Genomic DNA, 20,554 nt, shown 5'->3' on the forward strand with positions numbered 1-20,554 from the left:
CGCCTCCTGCCTGGAGGGTCTGGCCGGGCCTGCAGCCTCTGCCCTCTCTGCCCACTGCCGGGGTCTGGTCAACCCCTCCTCTCCTGAGGTCTGAAGCACAAATAAAGGCTCTCCTGCCACTGGGCCCGCTTGGTGAGGACTGAAGGACTGAGGACGACTCTTGTTCAGCCAGTGACCTCCTAGGCAAGGGCCCGGGCTCAGATCCCAGGCTGACCAGGCCAGAGTGCCAAGTGAGTGGCTACTTGTGGGCTCTCCACTGGGAATGAAGGGGCTGGGGAGGCTGTCGGGGCCTGCAGTGCTTGCTGCTGTGGTGCCCCTGCCCCGGCTGCCCAGGCTGGCCAACTTTCTCCAGGTGGCCTCTGCCCCCCCGGGGCCTCCAGCCCTGGCTGGACCCTGAGGGCAGGAGGCATTCTGGCTGGTGCCCTCAAGCCTGGGTGCAGCAGGCACAGGAGCAGCAGTGGGGTGGGTGCCCACTCCAGGCTGGCTCTCCTTCAGTCCTGGCAAAAGGCCCAGTCTCCGGGGCACGTGACCGAGTATGGCGTGAGGTGCCCATGGCCCTGCAGGGCTGGGGAGCGGCCCCGTGACCAGGACACCGGCCTGCACGTGGGAGTCCTTTGCCTGTGGGGTCCAGCGACATTGTTGTTGGTCGGGGCTGGCAGGGGGGAGCCCACACCCCCTCCTGCTCCTCCCACCTGGTCCCTGTCCCCTGCCAGCCTGACGCAGCCATCAGAGGGAGTTGCACTGGCCACTGAACAGCCCCCTCAGGCCCAGGTGGGCAGACATGGGGGGGTGCAGGGGGACACAGGTCCCTCTGTTCTTTCTGGAGGCTTCACTAACCTCCAGGATGAATAAGGCACTTTCTCCAACCCACCTTCGATTTAGAAATAGCTCCCCAGCCCCAAAGGCAGGGAGGTGGGAGGCAGAAGCATGGAAGTCGGCCTGGCAGCCCAGGAGGCTGCTTTCACTTGACCCCGTGGCCCCAAGACCCCGACACAGGCCAGGATGTCCCCCTGAGCCCCCACCCCGTCGGCAGCTGGGAGACATGGCTGTCCTTCCAGGTCCTTCTTGTCCTTGCGCCCTCCCTCAGCCCTCTCTGGTGGTTCCACAGGGCCTTGCAGGCTGGAGTGGGCCTCACCCCATCCACCCGCGGGTGGCAGCCCTTCCTCGCCTGCCGCGGGCACTCTGGAACGTCTCTCCCGCACCTGCCCGGAAAGGAGCTCGCTGGGGCCCCAGGGCCCAGGCTGGGGGTGGCCCTTCCACGGTGACAGAAGTGCCCAAGTCCAGGCACACACCCGCGCAGGCCGCCTGGGCCACTCTGCTCTGAGTTGACAGATTCGCTGTCTCGGGCTTTTGTTCATTTTTTCATTATTTCTAAGTGGGTTGAACAAGTGTTTTCAGGTGCCAGCCACAGTGGCAGGCCGCAGGAGGCAGATAGGGTCCCTGGGAAGACAGACGTCCCACCCACGCAGCCCCAGGCGCTCTGGCCGGGGGGCCACCGGGGAGGCAGAAGACTCCCCGGGGACAGGCCGGGGCTGGCCTGCTCAGTGTCCCCAGCCCAGGGCTCTGTGGGCGCAGAGGAACCTCTCAGGACAGGGCATGGAACGGGGGAGAGAGTGGGTGGGGGCTGTGGGTCACAGAGGCCTGGACTTCATGCTGGGGGCACCAGAAGCCCATGGGCTTTGAGACCTGATTTCAGACGGCGCACTCTGGCGCGGGGGCAGCAGGACCAGGCCCCGGAGGAAGAGGCTGGGATCAGGTGGGGACCAGGATGGGGGAGATGGGGAATAGGGGCCGGCACTTCACAGCAGGCTGGCCAGGACTTGCTGGCGGGGTGGGGGACCCCAGCAAGCAGGGGTGATTTCTGGGTTCCCGGTGTGGGACAGGCAATGCTGACATTCACTGAGACTTCATCCTGATCTTTCCAACAGAGGGTGACACCCCTTATGCCCGGCTCTCCCTGAGGTCCCCCAGCTGGCGAGTAGTTACTCTGGGGTGGAATCTCAGGTCCACCCGAGACCACAGCAGGCCGGATCTGTGACCCAGCTTGAGGTCACCATCTGACAGGACTGGCCTTGGGTGGCAGGACCTGGACCCTTAATCAGAGCTCCCGGGACCCTGACGTGTCCAGGGAGTGGGCAGACCCAGGGAGGTGGCCCAGTGGGGCCAGCAGCACCGTGTCCCTGTGTCCAGCTGCTCGCTGGCCTCCGAGAGATCCTGAGCCTGCGGCCCTACCCCTCTAAGACCCGTGGGCCCCAAGGCCTCAGGCCCAGTAGGAACCAAAGGGTGGGGTGGAGAGGGTGGTGCCAGCAGGAGCCCCACTCCATAGCAGCGGGAGCTGGACTCCCCAAGAAAGGCCCCCTGCACTTCCCAGACGCTCCCCCTAAACTGCAACATTTGCTTCAGAGATGGAGGCTCAGCAAAGCCTGTCCCTGCGGAGCCCGCGCAGCTCTGGCGGCCCCGCCGGCCCACAGGTCACATGGTCTCCCTGCCACCCCCTGCGGCGGTGTGGGTGGCATTTGATACCAGGGCCATCCACTTTTTTTGGGGGGGACACTGGTTTCCCAGGAGCCCCTAGTTCCCAGAGGTGGAGGACGCAGCACCGTGGCCCGGGCCAGGCTGCCCCCACCGTCTCCCCTCTCAGGCTCAGCCACGTGGCCCCGCCATGGGCTCACCCGGCCGGGGCTTCACAGTGCAGTGGACCTGGCCATGCAGTGGACCTGCCCAGTACAGCCCAGGCGTCTGCAGAGAGGGCAGTTCTGAGCCAGCCGCTGGGTCCCATGGGGCCTTTACGTAACCCCAGATGTGAAGGCCGGGCCTTGGGAACTGGGCCCCTGAGAAACAAGGGGTGGGGGGAGGAGAGCCAGGGCTGCTTGCCCAGGGACGCACCTCATGTTCCGGACAGCCAAGCTCTTTGGGTGGACGGTCCACTCTGAGCTGAGGGACACCGACAACAAAATCCCCATTTATGACGGTGTAAACTGAGGCTCAGGTCAGAGATGCCCCTCCCAGCCTGTGCATCCCCAGGTGGGGAGCTGAACTGTGCTGGCCCAGCAGGCCTCCTGCCCCCACAGCCCCCGCCTGGCCCTCTCAGGCCCCTCAGGCCAGCCTGTGCCAGTGCTGCCTCGGAGCCAGGACTGGGGCTTTCCTGCAGGAATTTTACTGAGAAAGTTGGGGGAAAACAATGTGGAAATGGAGTAGAAGGAAGGTCCCTTCCTCAGGCTGAAAAGTGGGTGTGGTCCTGGGTGGGTGCAGCGGGAGTTGGGGAGTGGTCCAGAAGCAATGCACGGGCCCTGAGGACCCCAGCTTTTCAGAGGCCAGTCTCTGGAGTGACCCACAGTTGAAGGCCCAGCATCCTGACCTGCTCCCGGAGCTGTGGACCAGGTGTTCAAACTGGGAGCCCGGCCCTGGGGAAAGCCAGGCTGTGCCAGGCAGTGCTGTGCCTTTGCGTCAAAGGAGCACAATGGAGGGCGTCTCCCTCACAGGGGCCCCATGGCAGGAGCCCTAGGCAGTCACTTTGGGCCCTGCCCCTTCGCTTGAGGTCTGCTTGTCCCACCTGTTTGTCTGCCTGAGGAGTCCAGCCTGAGGGGGAAGCGTCTGCCCAGAAGTCAGGGGCTCTCGTGACCCCACTTCACAGAAGACTCGGCGGGCAAGCCAGAGGGCTTCCTGGAGGTGGCACTGGCACCTGGGTGGGCAAATGGCAGCAGCGTGGAGGTCTCTCAGGGACCTCACAGTCTGTTATGCTTGTACTTAAAAAACCCTCACTTTGGGCTGAGCCTGTGTTTGGAGGGAGGGCCTTCAAGAAGTTGACTGGATAAAGAGCAGCCGCCTGGGTCTCACCCACCTGACCGGGCTCCCCGTGACGAGGGGGCACCGGCAGCGCAGAGCGCCTGTGCCCCGGAGGAGGATGGGCCTGCAGGCCCAGGCGCAAGGCCTGGCCCCGGGACTATGAAAAATAAGCGTCTAGTTTGCGCCCCAACTGCAGGCTGTGTCCAGTGGCTTAGCTCATGCACCCTGCTCTCTGCACCCCCGTGCCCTGTGCAGAGCACCCCAGTAGCACCTGCAGGCCCCCACAGGGCTTCTTCCTGATGCTAGCCGCAAATCCCCTGTGCAGGAGTGGGGCTGCATCTACCGCAAAGTCTCAGCAAGCCTCCCCCAAAATGCCTCCAGCCTGACCCATGGGGGTGGGGTTTAATGCCCAATCCATCCATGGCGTCCAGGCCCCACGTCACCTTGCCCTCAGGATGACCCCAGTTCTGAGCACCCTCACCTGGCCTGAGTGGGTCCCTGCCTGCCTTTTTTTTTTTTTTTAAGATTTATTTATTTATGCAAGAACCGGGGTACAGGCCAGCTGACCAGGAGGGTGAGCGGATTCACCAGAGACAGAGTGGGGAGCAGAACAGGCAGACTGACGAAATACACTGCTGAGGGGAGCAGCGGGCAAGACAGGAGAGGTCTACCGCGCCATGTGGGACCCTCGCCGGCCGGCCAGGATCAAACCAGCGCTGCAGAGGCTGCGGACAGCTTCACAGCACTGCACTCACCTGCCCGCACCACCAGGGGACCTGCCTGCCTTTAAGAGCCCTCTCCCCCAGAGCCCTCTGGATGGCCTGGGGCTCGCTGTCCCCTTTGCTGGCCTGAGGCCATCCCCTCTAGATCCCTTTCTACTCCCCTGGTCCTCAGGACGAGCTGGGTGGACAGGAGGCCTGGAAGCAGCCCCCTGCTCTAAGTGAGGGCACGGGTGCTGCCCCCACAGCCTTCGCCTGGTCGTCTGCCTCAGTGTTGCCCCAGGAGGGACCGGCTGCCAGAGGGGTCTCCCCAGGACAGGGCCCACCCCACCGCCACCCTCTGCTCCTCCCTCCCCTGCCCTGGCCCAGCTTGAGCCAGGCTGCCAGGAGGCAAAGGTTGAAGCAGAGGATGGACCTCTTCTGAAGGGGAGGATGGACCAGAGCTGAAAGTGAAAGCAGGTCAGGGAGGAGGGTGGGACTGGGGGCGGGGCGGTGGACCCTGGCAGGCTGACCACCGCTGGGAAGTCCCAGCTGCTGGCCACTCGCTGACTGCTCCCTCGGCTCCGGCCTGGCTGTGGGGACACTGCTGGCCGGCCCGCCCGGCGCCCCTCTGCCGGAGGCCCAACATCTCCGTGCCAACAGGTATGTTCCTGCAGGTGGGGTGGGAGGGCTGGACGCCTAAGGGAAGTGGGTGGGGCCCTGGAGGACAGAGGACAACAGACCTTGTGCTAGTGGCCCTGGGCCCTGGGCCTCTGCTTGGACCCTGAGCCAGAGCCAGCTGAAACCACAGTGGACACATGCGTGCACACACACATACACACACACACATGCGTGCACACACGCACAGCCCAAAAGCAGACAGACACAGATGTAAAGACAATCATGCAGACACTCGGACGGGGGAGGGCCGCCGGCAGACCCTGGGAGGCACCCACGTGCACAGAGCCACACTCAGGCCACACGCTGGCTTGCGAAGCCCATGCACACGAATGTGGGCGCCGTGCTGGTGTGCACGCACACCCCCGGGCTCATCTGCTCTCCTCGGGCACCTGCTGTGTATGTGCCCTGGCCGGGGGCTGGGTGGGGCCCACGCCCGCCTTAGGGCAAGGGCACTGGGTAAGAGGCCAGTGCCCCAGACCCTGTAACTGTTCCTCCATCACTGGAGAAGGTGTGCCCAGGCCCAGAGCAGGAAGTGCTGGCTGGGTCCAGAGCTCAGCTGGTCAGGGAAGGCTCCTTGGAGGAGGAGCCACTTCTCCAGAACTTCCTAGCCGATGGCAGAGGGTGGGAGCCGGGTCACCATTGACAGAAGAACAGCTTGCACCAAGGCGCAGGCGCGTGGAGGGAGAGCGTCTGAGTGGTGAGCAGGAGGTGGGGGGGAGAGGGAGTGGCTGGGTGCCCAGAGGGGCCCAATGCTGAGGGGTGGCCTGGTGCCCAGAAGGGCTTGCCCCAGTGTGGGGAAGCAGCACCTCTTCCGAGCCTGGTGATCGGGCTCCCTGGCTCTTGCCTTCACTAGCCCTTCCGGGCGAATGTGGGACAGGATGGTGAGAACACACTTGTCTGTCACCTCCCTTGTTTTCGGGGAGGACACCCAGCTGGCAGGAAGGGTTTGGAGTGGGGTGAGGGTTGGCGACCCCCCAGTGTACCCAGGAGGTGGGACCCAAGGGGTCTGGGAAAGGCACAGTCAGGACCTGTGATGGGGATGGTGGGTGGGAGGTGAGGGGGCACCAGAGTAGGGGTGATGACCCAGGCGCCGGGAGGTGGGGAGACTGGGGGTGGGGTGGGCACTGGGTGCTGCCTGGGGGGATGTGGAATGAGGTCTAGGAGGATGGGCAGAAGCTGAGCCCAGACCAGAGAGTGCGGCTCCAGGTGGGGTGCCTGATGACCATGTCTTCTGAGGGGTACCCCCGGATGAGGGTGGCCTGGGACTCAGGGCAAGCCTGGGTCTCCGGGCCTTGAAGCTCAGCAGGGCTGCTCTGGACACTCAAGGCGGCGGAGGGGCAGAAAGGCCCGGGTGCGCGTGCGTGTGCACACACACACATACACACACACAGCCCCAGGGACAGGCCCGTGGGTGTGGGGCGGCAGGTGTGGGACAGGGGCCAAGGTAGAGACAGCAGGGAGCCTGCAGCTCAGCCCAGCGGGCACTGCCCACACCCTGTCACACCAGCCTGCGGGACCCGCCCTAGCGGAGGTCAGTGGTGCCCGGGGACTCTCACGGTGCCCCGCAGTGTGCCCTCAGGTCCAGGTTAGGTTTGCAGAGCAAAGACGGGCTTCGAGGGGCAGCCACCAGCACGGAGCCAGGCTGGGCGCGGGGCTGGGGGAGGCTGGCGAGGGGCCTGGATGTGGTGAAGCCGGGGCAAGGCGGCCGGGGGTGCGAATGGAAGGCTGTGGGGAGTCGTGGATGGGTCTGGGGTTGGAGGGGGTACCTGGTGGGACCTGAGATTCGGGACGGTCAAGCGCAGCTGGGGAGCCGCTGTGAGCAGAGTCGGGAGGCCGAGGCGTCCACGGGGACTCATTGAGCCTTTGGTGCAGCCCTGGGTTGGGACAAAGGTGGCTGAGTCGCCTGGGTGGCCCCAAGTCTCTGCCTGTGCAACCTCCCTGGAGACCCATCTCCAACTGCTGGTGCCACCCCCAGAACCTACCTCCAGGTTCCTGGAAAAGGGCCTCCAAGTCCAGCCCACTCCTGGCATCGGGGAATCACCCAGCTGGGCTCCCTGGCACCAGCCCAGCCCCTACCAGGATTCCAGACAGACCTGGCAGGTCCAGGCCCCACTCCCAGGGTCTTCGTTGTCCTGGGATCCCATGTGTGCCAGGCATGGGGCTGGGCACACAGCAGGGCTAGCTCATCATGAGTCCGCCCCAACCAAGACAGGACCCGGCTCAGCCTTCCCCGCACCCCCCGGGACAGCGTGAGGCAGTCTGGAATGTTCTCTTTCTCCCGGCTCCCGCACTGGCAGGGCAGGGCTCTGAGGGTCACCGGCAAGGGGAGAGTGCAGGAGGCACAAGGAGCTCCGCGGCAATGCGCCTGCCAGCACAGGCCCATCAAGTGAGGGCAGGGCTCCCGAGTGCTGGACCCGGGGAGGACGGTGACCTGTGGCCGGGCGGGGCTGATAAGGCCCCATCAATCACCTGGCCTGTCCCTCCTGAGCCCGCGGCCTCCGGCACAGAGAGGAGGCCCCCACGTCTGACCTCTGGACAGCTTGCTGGAGGGTGTGTGGGGTGAGGGTCTGGCCTCTGTGGACTCTAGTGTCACTGCCCCTGGCAAACAGATTTGGGGAGGGGCCGCTGCTGCCCAATGTCACCCCAGGGTCAGGGTCAGGCGCCGGCTCCAGCCTGGCCTTTGGCCTGGGTGGGGGCGCCCTGGAGAAGGCTGAGGGCTCTGCTCTAGCTTGACTTTGTCGGTCCAGCTCTCTCCAGCCCACACTCTCAAGGTCAAAATGAGAGCTTGCTGGCCACTTTCCGCCCCTGTGCACGGCGGTGGGAGGGTGGCCCCCATAAGATGCCCCCGCCCCCCAGCTTAACCCACAGAGAAGAAAGAGCCCAGCTGGCTGGGCCAGACTCACAGGGCCCATGCCCCAGGGGTCCAGGGTGGGGGCCTGTGCCGCACCCCCAGGCCTCAGGGGCCCCTCCCCACCCCAGGGAAGGGACCAGAGCACACCTTGGGGTGGGTGGGAAGGAGAGGCACCGTGAGAAGCAGCAGAGGGACCCCCCCCCCCCCCCCCCGGCCCTGGTTAAATATAGACCCTTGGCCCCTCCCACCCAGGCTGCAGGCCCTGATAAGCCCCTGCCAGTGCCTTTGGTCAGTACCCTCAGCCCTTCCTGCCTCCTGCGGTTCTGAGACGCTCAGGGGAGGAGGTGGCCTCCCACGGCGGCCCCAAGTGCCCCTCTGAGCAGAAGCAGTTAGGCCTGATGAGCTGAATGGGGGTGAGCCCGGCTCTGGGAGCGGGACGCAGGGGCGGGTGCTGGCGGACATTTGCGGCATCAGGGCCTCAGATCCAGGCGGCCCTGGCTGTGTTGTCGGGGCAGCCCTGGGGCTAGAGCTGTGGGGGCCCGTGCCCTGTGCCCTATTCTGCTGGGAGGGTCTGACCTGGCAGCCCGGTGGGGACAGGTCCTGGGCGGGCGGGGCGGGGGTGGAGCCAGGGAGGCCGAGGAAGGGATTGCTGTCTGCATCTCAGCTCCAGCTGCCGCCTGCCTCGGGACTGGAGGCTGCTGGTGACACTTCCTCTGAGCCAGCCCAGGGTCGCCTCCTGGGGCAAGCTTCTCATCAAAAGCTGCCGGGCCCTGCCAGCCCCACGGGCTCTCTCCAGCTTCTGGGCCTGGAGTCCGGGGCTAGGCGGCCCCCATCCCCTGAGCATCTGTCGCCCGCAGCTCTCCCGCAGCCTAGATGCCATCATCACGGTCAGCGTCCTCTGGGCCGGAGCCGCACAGTCCGGAGAAGCCCAAGGGGCCACAGACCCCTGGGCAGTCCAGGAAGTCCAACAGCAAGGATGTGCCCAGCACCCCCCGGGAGGACTCCAAGCCCGGCTTCGGCACCTTGCGGCGGGCCTTCTCCCGAGTGAGCCCCCAGGCGCTGGCGCAGAGCCCTGAGGACAGCGTGGGCCTGCTGCGGCGCAGCTCCCGCTTCCTGATGCGGTCCATCCGGCGTCCCCTGACCAGCAAGCCGACTGCTGACCAGACCCAGGTCGCCTCCGCACCAGGGGCGGCCCCGGGCCCCGGGGTGCCCGCCAAGGTCGGCGGCGGAGTGAGCAGGCAGTCATCCCTGGGCGCCAGGCCGGAGGACGCAGGCCCCGAGACAGGTGAGGACCACGTGGAAGCAGCGGCGCCATGTGGAAGGAAAGGGGCCGGAGCGCCCCCAAGCCCCCCAAGCCCCACCCCACACCTGCAGTTAAGCTTTTCCAGCTTTCCAGTAAGGAGTGCCCACCGGGCAGAGGGGCAGAGGGGGGCTCAGCGGTGAGGTGACTGGCCTCGGTCCCCCTCTGGGAAGCAGAGAGCTGGGATTTGAACCCAGATCCACACGGCTCCAGGGCCCGAGCTCCCCCACAGCCCGCTCCCGGAGGGACAGAGCGCTGGCCAGGCCTGGGCTTGCAGAGGGACGGGGAGCTCTCCGGAGGGGTGAGGGGCCTGCCCAGGGGACCATCCCCAGAGCGGGGCCAGGGTGGGGTGCAGGCAGGGGATTTCTGGCGTGGGGCAGGCAGCAGGCAGGGACCGGCAGCACATGCTGAATGTGGGCCCTGGGGCAGGAGCCGGACATACCTGAGCTCTGACCCTTTGGACGAGTGGCCAGGACTGCCCTGGGGGCCCCCAGGTCCGGCCAGCAGAGCTGCGGGTGGGAGCAGGGATGAGGCAAGGGGAAGGCAGGGAATGACCCCCGTGGCTCCTCCAGCCAGGTTTGGTTTCTGGCTCACAGGGGTGACGCGGCGGCAGTTCCTGGGGCGGGCCTCGGCGGGAGCTTGGAGGCTGCCCCCTCCCCCCCAGGGTCAGACCCCCACCGACCTTACTTACACCCCTCACACCCTTCTTCCCCGCGTCTTTGCAAAAGACAAATCCGTGGCTGACCTCATCACGGAGCGGCAGCTCTTGGTGGCCTTCCAGCAGCTGCAGGACGTGGAGTCGCAGCTGGTGACCCGCAGAAACTCACACACCTTCCAGCAGGACCCCACGGGCTTCGCGCGCCAGGCCATGGACGTGTGTCTGCACTACGACGCGCTGGCTGCCCAGATTGGCGCCATCGTGCGCGAGACGCTGGGCCCCGACGGCGTGGACGCGGCCGCGCTGGCCGAGCTGACCCGCGTGGTGTGCGCCGAGGAGGCGGCCCACCCCGCGCCCCCCGCCGACGGCGACTTCCTGCGCACGCCGCGCCGCTGGCGCCAGCTCTGGGAGGAAGCCGTCCGCCAGAGCGCACAGGAGCGCGTCCTGCAGGCCGGCGCGCCGGAGAGCCCCGGGGCGGCCGAGGGCGCCTCGAACCTGGCCCGGCTGCTGGCGGACCTCGGCGCCGTGGTCCGCCGGGACCTGCAGAAGGTGCAGCTGGAGGTGCAGCCGACCTACGCGGCCGCGGGCTTTCCCGCCTGGGAGGTCTACCTGCGCGCCTTCCACGGCGCCGTGGCCCAGCGCCTGCAGGAGCTCGCCACGGACGCGCGCGGCTGCGAGCAGCTCTACCTGCTGCTGGACTGGGCCGCCAACGTGTACAGCAGGTGAGGCCGGCCAGCGCCCGCCAGGGGCTGCTCCACTCACCTGGCACTGCCCCCCGACCTCAGAGCGACCACCAAGGGCAGGGCCGTTGCTCCCTGGGGGAAGGCTGTGGACTGGGGGCCCAAGATCCTGGGGGGGGGCAGAGGCTTCGACATTCTTTCCTGAGTCCCAGGCCCCGTGCACTCTGATGGGGTGTTTTTAAGGGGTCCCCGTTCTCCATTCCCAGAGCTGGAAGGTGTGAAGGGGAGGGAGGGAGCGCAGTCAGGGGCCCGTCTGCCAGCCACCTTGAGAGAAGGGAAATAGCACCCCTCCAGGCAGCACCCCGGGGCTCGCAGTGGGTGGAGTTGGGGTTCACCTGTCTCCCCATCGGGAGCTTCCACCTCCGACTGTTCTGGGTGATGGGGCGGATCCCCTCTCTGGACTGGAGGCGGTGCCTACAGCCCTGGGCTCGCTACTGCATTTGCAGGGTGTCCTCAGGCAGGTAACCCCCAACCTGGCTTTCCTGATGTGGGCTGGGAAGTGAGCTGTATGGCTCCAGGGTGCTTAGGGCCCGGGCTTGGTTGTGCCCCGACCTCGAGGGTAGTGGCCACTACTGAGGCAGCCAGGCTGAGGTCCTTGCGCATCCTGGGCGGCACAGCTGGCAGCCGGGCGCCTGGGGAGGCTGCTGGGAGGGACAGGGTGGGCCGGGAAGACGGAGGATGCGGTGGGGGAGGCAAGTGTGTGAGCAGAAGCCCAGGTTCTGCCTGCGGCCAGGCGCTGGCTTCGAGCCTGGCTGGGGGTGAGGGGAGGGCACCAGGCCCCCATTCAGGCCTTCAGCCCCCCGCCCTGCCTTCCAGTCCTGATTTCCTGGGTGCCCCAGACCTGGCTTTGCCCGCAGAGCCGCTGCCCCCACTCCTGGCCCCTGAGGTGTGGGCCCGGCTGGAGAGCGACTACACCAGCTTCCTTGAGGTGAGGCGGGTGGGGACGGGGGCAGGGGGTGTCCTCGGCCAAGCTGGCCGGGGTTCAGGCCTCAGCCACTCCTCACCCAGTGGCCTGCAGGTTGGCGCCCCGGAGGGCCTGGGGGCAGCTGAGTGTGCCTCAGACCTGGCCTGACTTCCGGCAGACCTCGGCCCCTTGTCTCCAGGGGTGCACAGGGGCTGAGGAGGCAGGGGACCCCTGCCCTCCTTCCTGGGGAGCTCTCGCGACAGCCCCTCCCACCCTTCCAGACCAAGATCTGGAGCTGCTTCGAGAACATCTTAGAGCTGGAGCGGAGCCGCTGGGGGGACCCCGAGACCCCCGAGGTGCTGCAGGGCCACTACCACACGCCGCTGTCCCTCGACGTTCACATGGTGCGCTGAGCAGGGCACACAGGCTGTATCTGGCCGCAGGCAGGGCTGCGTGGACACCCAGAGCTGTAGATGCCAGCCTGACCCCCCACCCCTCAGACCTGAGGTCCCACAGGGGCAGACTGGACACACCCCCAGCCAGCTGCACGCAGAGGCGGGACCCCCAGGGCACATCTCCCAGCGTGGCCCTCTGCGTGGGGGTGGGGAGGTTGGCCCCAGGCTGGAGATGGGGCGCTGGAGGCTTGGGGCCCTGCACTGGGGCTCACACACGCTCAGTTTGCGGCTCTGCGGGCAGCTCGTGGCGGAGCACGTGAAGGCGGCCGGGGCCATCTCCCCAGAGCTGGAGGCCACCACCCAGGGAATCTGTGCCCGCGCACTGGGCCTCTTCCTGCCCAGGTGCGGCGGCCGCGGGGTGGGGCGGGAGGCGTGGCCAGGCGGGCGGGGTGGCACGGGCGGTCTGGGAACTTGGGGTTTGCGATCCCGCGACAGGGGGGAGGGGACCCACCTCTTAAGGCCCGACGCCTGGGGGCGCCCTGAGGGGAGGGCGGGCTCCGGGTCACAGCACGTTCCAGAAGGGTCCCGACGGCCTCTGCGTACCGCGCCCCCAGCTTCGAAAAGGCTTTTCTGGCGTCGGGGGAGGTGAGCGCACCGCACCTGGGCGCCAGCATCAACGCCCTGGAGGAGCTCAGGTGAGCGCCCGGCGGCTCCTGGGGGCGCTGCCCGCCGCGGCCAGCAGGGGGCGCGCGAGTCCGGGAGGCGGGGAGGGCGCTGGGCCTCCCCAGGGCGGACAGGCGGCCTCCCGGGACTGCGCCCCCACCCCACCCCCACCCCCACCCCACCCCCACCCCGCCTGCGCGGCGTCCTCCGTTGGCCCCGGAAGGGGTGCGGGCGGCGGAGGCTGGGCGGAGGCTGAGAATGTCCAGCTGCCCCAGACCCTGCCTGTTGCGCCGCAGGGGCCCGAGTTCTCCGGCCGCGTCCCTCTCCCCGCACGTCCTCCCAGCCAGCTTCTTCCCTTCTGGGGAGACCTCCTCCTCTCAGGAGCACCCCCTGACTTAGGGCTGGGCTGTGGGTGGGCCCTGGGCCCCTGCAGCACCGGAGACAGAGACTGAGGGGGGCGGCGAGGGGGGACTCCAGAGGGCCAGGTGGGGAAGGGGGAGAAGCAGGGGAGGGAGGGGACAGGGAAAGGCGGAAGTGGGGGGCAGGCAGGGGCCCGTCAGCAAGCCAGACCCGGCTGTCTGGCCTGGGATCCCAGCCCCTGTCCCCCGGGGGCCCTTCCTTACCTGCCCCACGCAGACCCGGCGCCTGCTCCCTCGCCCTCTGCCGTGGAGGACTCCGCGCACATTTGCTCTCTGCGGCACCTGTGGTGTGCCAGGCCGAGCGCCCCCTCCGCTGGGGACAGTCAGCCAAGTGCCGCATCCTCACGCGAGGGAAAGCAGGGGCTCGGGAAGGCCCCACGCGTGTCCGAGGTCACACAGCCCAGTGCTGGGCCTGGACTGGAGCCCGAGCATGGGTGTGAGCACCTTGGGGCTCCACTGCTTGGACAGTGTCCCTGATCTGTGCAGGGCCCCCCGGGGCGTGGGGGCCCTGGGGTTCTGCCCCGGGAAGTGTTTTCTGACCCTTGTAGGCAGCCCCTGGCCCCCGCCATGAACTCTGGCTTGTCCTTCTTGTCCCTGAGCTGGGCATGGGACAGAGCCTCGCCCTGAGTTTTGTCAACAGTGACATGGAGACATTGTTACCTTCCCAGGAGGCCCCCCTGCCAGGCACCATCCCGTCACCAAGAGGGGTGGAGGTTTGCCCCAGGGAAACTGCCAGGCGGTGGGGCTACCCCACCTGCTGAGCTGCCCCTCTGCAATCACTTGGCCTTGGTGCTCTGTCCTCCTTGTCTCAGAAACATTGCAGCCCCAGGGGTGGCCTCACATTTTAGTCTAAGTGCGTGGAGGCCGTGTAGTGCCTAGTTTGTGGGCTGTATGCTGCTCTTGTCCTCCTCTCTGCTCCCCTGTCCACTCTGCCACCTGCCCTGGCCCCTCCCCAGGACCAGTCTTCCGGCCAAGTTCCCAGGAACTTTTGAGGGGCTGCAGAAGCCCCTGGTGGCTGCCACCGGCACCTTCCAGAAGCACCTGCTCCAGGGCTTGCAGCGTGATGTGCAGGTGAATGGGAAGGGCCCTTCTCACCATGCCCAGCAGGTGCCGGTGCCCGGAGCCTGGCTTTCCCAGGCACAGCACAGACACCCCAGGGGCAGTTCCAGGGGTGGGGTGCTGTGGTGGATGCGCCACCCGGGCAAGTTTTCTACCGAGCGGGGATGATCAGGTAACACCTACCTCCTTACTTTGGCCCCCACCTCCCAATGGAAAGACCCAAGCCCCCACTGTGGGTCCAGGCCCCTGACCCAGCTCCCCACCTTTGGCAAACTGGCCTGAGGCCCAAAGGCACATCCTGCAGGGAGCTCCTGCCAGGGAAAGGCCTAGAGACAAAATTCGGGGTAGATGAGAAGCCCCCAGAGCATCTGGTAAAGAAGGGGTCACATCGCCCCCCAGAGTATCTTCCAGGCGACAGAATGTTCCTTAGCCTTAAAGACTGTCTGGGCCCGTGGAGGAGGGCTGCAGTGGATGGGGAGGATGGGCCAAAGATTCCCCCCATCCCTCTGCCCAGCCGCTCTTCAGCGCCGTGTGCACCAAGGACTGGCTGACGCAGGACCCGCTAACGCCCCTCATGGACAAGGTGGTGGCCTTTGCCCGCCATCTCGAGCACGTCGTCCCGCCGCGGGGACAGGTATCTCGAGGGGGTGGAGGCCGGGGTGGCACCCCCAGGGCCAAGTGGTTACCCTGACCATGCCCTGACCCGAACCCCAGGAGATTCTGCAGGAGGCGCACCGATACGTGGTCCGCGAGTACCTGGCGCAGGTGCTGAAGCCGCGCGAGCGCTTCCGAGGCCCCGCGCGAGTGGCCGGCTCCCAGAAGATGGGCCAGGAGGCCCAGGCCATCCACAACACCTTCCAGGGCTTGGTAGGCGGGCGCGGCCGAGCCAGGAGTGGCCTCCTCGGAGACAGACTGTGACCTGGGGGAGGGGGACCCACCAGCACCCCCATTCTCATTTCAGCTCAGCCTCTGCAAGAGCCCTGGGCTGGGCGGGAGGCAGGCGGGGCGCGGCTCTGTGTGTATCTGCATGCAGCCCGTGGGGCCAGTAGGGGAGGGGTGAGGATCCCACCTGCCGGGAGGCCTCTCTGCCATTTGCCCCTGCCGCCTGGCCCCCCAGGCCCCTCCCTGCGCCTCATCTGGCTGCGGTGTCCACTGCCTGGCTCCAGGCAGAACCTCCCCTCGGCCTCGGTTTCTCGTTCTGTGCAGAGATGGGGAGACACCTGTGTGCTGTATGGGGGGCGGTGAGCACCGCCTTGCTGTGACGGGGCGGGCATGAGGGAGGTGGGGGTGAGCGCTGTGGTGCTGTGACTGACGGGGGCGTGGGGGAGGTGGGGGTAGGCACCGCGCGCTGTGGATGGGGGGATATTCGGGAGGTGGGGGTGGGCACCGCCGTGCTGTGGCTGGAGGTGGGGGCGTGGGGGATGTCGGGGTGTGGGGAGATGGGGGTGTGGGGGCGGTGGGGGGTGGGCACCGCTGTGCTGTGGCTGGAGTGGGGGCGTGGGGGTTGGAGTGCTGAAGGGCTGGCACGAGTGGAGGGGCTTCAGGTTGGGGTCTGGGGGCTCCTGGGGGCGTTGCCAGCCCAGCAGCGCCTTCCTGTCTCCGCAGGGATCTGAGGCCGCCTGGCTGGGCCAGGCCATCCCGCGCGTGGCGGACATACTAGGCGAGACTCACAAAGCCAACATCCAGAAGCACCTGGAGAAACTGATCGGGAGCTACCCCGACATCAGGTCCGCACCCTACCTGCTCCGGCTCCACGGGAGGGAGGGGTGGGGTGCTCAAGCCAGGCCAGCAAGTGGGCCCCTGTGCGCGAGGGTACTGGCCCTCCTCCGGGCAACCGCGCCACCCTCGGTCAGTCCTGTCAGTCCCGTGGTGGGGTGGAGAGACCCCTGCAGTCGGAGGGTGGTCGGGTCCCTCCTCCCAGTGTGATGGTGGCCCCCAGAGTTTGCAGGGAGGTGGGGCCCCCCACCGCCTGGAAGCCCGGAGATTCTTGAGGCCCGGCCAGGAGAAAGGAGACTTTGATCCCTGGGTGTGTGTTGGGGGGAATGGTGAGTCATAAACCTGTGGAATTCCCAGCCTGAATTGGGGATTCCTGGAAAAAGCCCCGGGCTCAGTCCCTGCCCGGTCCACGGCACCCCCACCCGGACAGTTGCCTGCCCCCGCAGGACTGTCGCTCAGCTCCGGTCGCGCGCCACCGGGCCCTCCCCTGCACTGTGTCAGGAGCCGGCCTGATAGTTGCCCAGCCTGCGGCCACTTTGGCTGGACCCTGCCAGCTTGCCTCACCCCTCCCATGGCTTCCCAGACCTGGGTCCACCTGCCACCCCTGGGGTGCACCGTCTCCTGGCCTGGCCTTTTGCAGACTGGCCTGGGAATCACCGGGCTGGCTGGACTCCCAAGCCTGAGTCCAGGGCTTCCCTCACCGGGTTAGCGGGGTCTCCAGGGGGCTGGGTGGGCAGTGACATCCCTCTGTCTCTGCAGGCGAGACCACGTGCTGGCCATCCTGGCCCTACGCCGCCTGGGCCGCCGGCGGAACCACGAGCTCCTGCAGCGCGCCCAGGACCTGCTAAGGGCCGCCGCCAAGTCCAGGGGTGCCGAGGCCCTGGAGAGCCACGTGCTTTTCGAGGAGATCGAGGTGCCCAACTCCATGGACCTGCTGATCACCTGCATCTAGCCGCCTGGCCCTGGGCTTCTCCTAGGGGTCTGGGAAGGCGCAGCCCCCAGCTGCTGAGGCACTCTCTGCCCTGCCCAGCCCGAAGTCCTCGGTCCAGGGATTTTGTCTCCAGCTCAGCAGGGCTGCTGGCTGGGCCACAAGGAACATCTGGGACAGGCATGACAGGCATCTGGGGGGCGGAGCAGAGGGCCCCTCCTGCCACCCATCAGGACTGCCTCCCTGCCCAGCTGCCCGGCATCACCACTAGTTTGAAAGTACAGTATTTATTTTTTAAATAAATGTGAATTAAAATGGTGCCTCCCTAGGGAGGGGCAGGGCCAAGTTGTTTGGGAGTAGGCGGTGCCTGTGCCCTGGGGGTGGGGGAGGGGGCTTCTGGAGGGGCTCTGTTGAGTGGGGAGCCCTTTCTTGCCCATGGCACCAGTGGGGAGACTGAGGGGGTCCAGAGCTGGGAAGGCCCAGGCTGGTGGCTGCAGAGACGTGTCCCCGCTGGGGTGCTGGGTCCACCACGCTCAGTGGCGGGTGAGCCTGGCAGGCCTGGGTCCCTGGGAGACAAGTCAAGCCTGAGATATTTGGTTAGAAGTGAAGGTGGGGCTGCAGGGCAGGCTCAGGCATGGTGTGTGTGTTTGGGGGTGCTGAGTACCTGGAAGTGGGACTGCAGTGACCCCCTTATGCACCCCTGTCCTGCCCTCCCCCCATGAAAGCCAGAGCTGAGACTGCTGGGAACGTTCCCGCGAAGCCTGGGCTGTGCCGGGGGCTGAACCAGAGATCGGCCGGCCGGGAGGCTGCGACCTGCAGCGCCAGGAGCCCGGTCTCTGGGCCTGACCTTGACCTGGGGCCAGGGGACTCCAGGTGAGCAAAGGTTCGAAGAGCCCAAGGAAGTGGCGTCTCCCCAGGTCAGGGTGAGGGTCCTGAAAGGGTGCTGGTGGGCCAGGGGTGGAGGGCCCGTGTTTTCGTTCCTCTGGGCACCTCCTGACATGTGGTGACCGGGGCGCTGCCCTGATCTGCCTGCCCGCTGCCCGCGGCCCTGCCCCACTCCCTCCGCGGAGGCTGTGTGAAGCGGGGCCAGCCTGAGTCTGGCTGGGGTGAATTTGGGGACCGGTAAAGGAGAGCGGCTGCCAGGAGAGCACCCTTCTGGGTACCCCGCAGTGGGGGGTGGGCAGGGAGGGGGGCGGGGGGGGGGGAGCAGCTGAGGCCAAGGGAGTGCCCAGAGGCCCTGATGGGAATCTAGGTGGCAGGAGGGTGGGGCAGGAATGAGGAAACAGGTTGGGGTTCCCAGACTGCGGGGCTGGGGGGAGGCAGGGTGGGTGGTGCTGACACTGGCCTGGGAGCCTCAGGCAGGGAGGGGTGATAGGGTGGGGTAGGGATGGATCCTAATCCCCTCTGGTCCTGGCCAGGCTTCCCCTGGGAGCCCCTGAAGCCTCTACCCTGGGCCCTGCCTGGGCACTGAGGTCCTGGGGCTGAATTTCCGGGCCAGGCTGCGGGGGGTGAGGGGGCGGGGGAGGGTGGGTCCCCAGTGGGGGGCTGCGGGCAATCCCCCACCTCCCGGCCATAAAGCCAGCCCCTGCCCCCTCTGGCCCGTGCCCAGGGGCCTGGCCCGGCCTGGCTGCTAGAAGAAGCCGAGGCCCTGGACTCAGGGGTGGCCACGCCTGTGGTGGTGGGTGGGGAAGGCCCTGGAGGCGGCGCAGGGGCTGAGTCAGGCTGAGCCCCACAGGCGGCTCCTAGGCCGTCCTCCAGGTCTGGGGACAGGACGCGCTTTTCCCGGCCGGAGCCCCATCGGCCAGGCGGCCCCGACGTGAGTTCCCGTGGGCCCAGCGTGTCTGGGGGTGAGGCTCAGCTCCCCAAGTCTAGGTCGGGATGAGCAGGAGGCTGCAGGGCAGCCCTGGAGTCCAGGGGCCGGGGCCAGAGGGTGGCCGAGACCGGAGTCCTAGGCTGGTTCTGCCAGACTCGCGATGGTCCCACCACGCCACGCCAGGCCCCCGAGGCCTCTCGAAGCGTCTGGAATATCTGGCCATCCTGGCATCCGGGGTGGGGTGGGAAGCAACTTCCGGAGCTGTCAACCAGCCTGTCTGCTGAGGAAGCTCGTGCGGGCGTGTGCGGCGTGTGCTGCCACCCGGGCTGGGTGGCCATGTGCTGTCCACACGCCTCTCATGGAGCCGGGCAGCCTGGGGCCGGCCAGGCAGTGACCCCCGCCCGGCCCCTCCTCCCGCTGCCCGGCCCCGCTCTCCTTCCCTCCCTGGGCTCTGCTGGCGTGCACGCCGGGCTCTCTCGGGGGCTGAGAGCGGCCCCTGGTCTCCACCTCTGAGCTCTGAGCTGAGGGTCTTCGGGACAGGGCCAGCTCTGAGAGATTTTTGGGGCTCCCGCCCAGGCCTGCAGGGGGCAGTGAGGAGGCTGGAGGTGCAGCTGTAGTAGGTGAGCCCCAGCCGGCTGGCCTGAGGACAGTCCCTTGGGGATGGAGTGTCCACCCCCACACGCCCCTGCCCCGCGCCCTCTGGGGCACGGCTCCCGGCTGGGCCCTGATGTGGGGCCCGATGCCCCTCACAAGGTGGGGCCAGGAGAGGCCACGCAGTGCAGGCTGGGCAGGTGCCGGCTCTGGCCGTCCCCGGCAGTCACTGGCCCTTTGCTCTGAGAGGACCCGCAGCTGCTCCCCTGTGGCGCGGCACCGAGCATGCGGGAGGAGCGTGGGGAGAGGCAGGGAGTGGAGCCGCCCAGGCGCTGGCAGCAGCCTCGCTGCCCTCGGCGTGTCACCGCCATGCCTGCCGGCCTCTCCCTCTTCCTTCCTTGCTGGTGACCCCTGCCCCTTCCTTCCTGGAAGGGACCCTGTACATGGCCGGGGTGTGTGGGGGGCACGTGTCTGTGTGTGCATGTGCCTGTGTGTGCGTGCACGTGCATGTGTCTCTATGTGTGTGCGCGCGTGTGTGAGCAGCACCTCCAGAGGCTCTCTCTGGGCCCCTCACTGCCTGGGAAGTGCTCCCAGGGCCACCCTTGCTCCCCAATCTCACTTCCGTCCTTTGCTACCACAGAGAAGTCTCTTTGGGGACCCGGCGGCTTGGGCCCCAGCAGGGCTGGCTGCCCGCAGTCCATCCCCAGGCCCTCTCTGCACCTCCCCAGCCGGGCCCCGTCGCGCTGGGCTTGAGGCTGGAAGGAGGAGGCTACAGTGCCTCGGAGCCCTAGGCCAGGAAGTCAGGCCCTGTGATGTGCTCTGCAGCCCCCACACCATATGGGGGCCCATGGGGAGAACCCCCAGGGTCTCAGCCCAGGCCCCCACCTTGTGAATTGCTTGGCAAAACTGGAACTTTCTCCGCTCCTGGGGCCCCGGGGGCTCGGATGAGTCCTTCCGAGGGCCGCCTCATCCAGCACGCCCTCCTGTCCCCACACGTACCCTCAACCTCCAGTGCCTTTTAGTTGCTAGATGTTTCATATTTTTACTTCAATGGGGGGATAGGTCACATTGTTCAAAATCAGAGCAGTACCGAAAGGTTGCTCTGTCTCCCCTGCACCCCAGCCCAGAAGCAAGCAGCTCCCCACAGAACAGGAGTTTGAAGAACGCACAGCTTGCCGCACCCCCACCCCCGGCCCCGCAGTGACCTTTCAGGCACTGAAAGGCCGGCTTGCCGGAAGGTGGGGTGCGGGGTGGGCAGTGTTGGGGTCCTGCTGCAGGGAACAGATCTGCGGAATGGGACGCCTGGTGGGGGGGGGGGGTCCTGTCATCTGGGCCTCCTGCCTTGAGTGCAG

The 20,554-nt window shown here is 67.1% G+C and overlaps 1 protein-coding gene across 1 annotated transcript; it reads left to right on the forward strand.

Annotated features, from left to right (window-relative positions):
* Positions 1-8,319: 8,319 nt before the first annotated feature.
* On the forward strand, positions 8,320-17,096 carry EXOC3L4 (exocyst complex component 3 like 4). The gene is made up of 12 exons (XM_037502022.2): positions 8,320-8,429; positions 8,874-9,301; positions 10,045-10,696; positions 11,531-11,642; positions 11,900-12,022; positions 12,315-12,415; positions 12,628-12,708; positions 14,052-14,166; positions 14,669-14,788; positions 14,869-15,021; positions 15,760-15,881; positions 16,630-17,096. Exons 2-12 carry the CDS (start codon positions 8,890-8,892, stop codon positions 16,820-16,822), a joined length of 2,184 nt encoding a protein of 727 aa, XP_037357919.1. The 5' UTR covers positions 8,320-8,429; positions 8,874-8,889; the 3' UTR covers positions 16,823-17,096.
* The last annotated feature ends 3,458 nt before the right edge of the window (positions 17,097-20,554 follow it).

This window comes from Talpa occidentalis, unplaced genomic scaffold (assembly GCF_014898055.3).
Source record: "Talpa occidentalis isolate TD23 unplaced genomic scaffold, MPIMG_talOcc4v2.1 talOcc4.11, whole genome shotgun sequence".
NCBI lineage: Eukaryota > Metazoa > Chordata > Mammalia > Eulipotyphla > Talpidae > Talpa > Talpa occidentalis.

What these genes read in the sequence shown, in the direction of transcription:
- EXOC3L4 (XM_037502022.2), top strand. Translation starts at nt 8,890, where the DNA reads ATGCCATCATCACGGTCAGCGTCCTCTGGGCCGGAGCCGCACAGTCCG. An exon ending in TGTCCCTCGACGTTCACATG is followed by an intron (nt 12,023 to 12,314) that starts GTGCGCTGAGCA and finishes CTCTGCGGGCAG; the next exon opens with CTCGTGGCGGAGCACGTGAA. An exon ending in CTGGGCCTCTTCCTGCCCAG is followed by an intron (nt 12,416 to 12,627) that starts GTGCGGCGGCCG and finishes CCGCGCCCCCAG; the next exon opens with CTTCGAAAAGGCTTTTCTGG.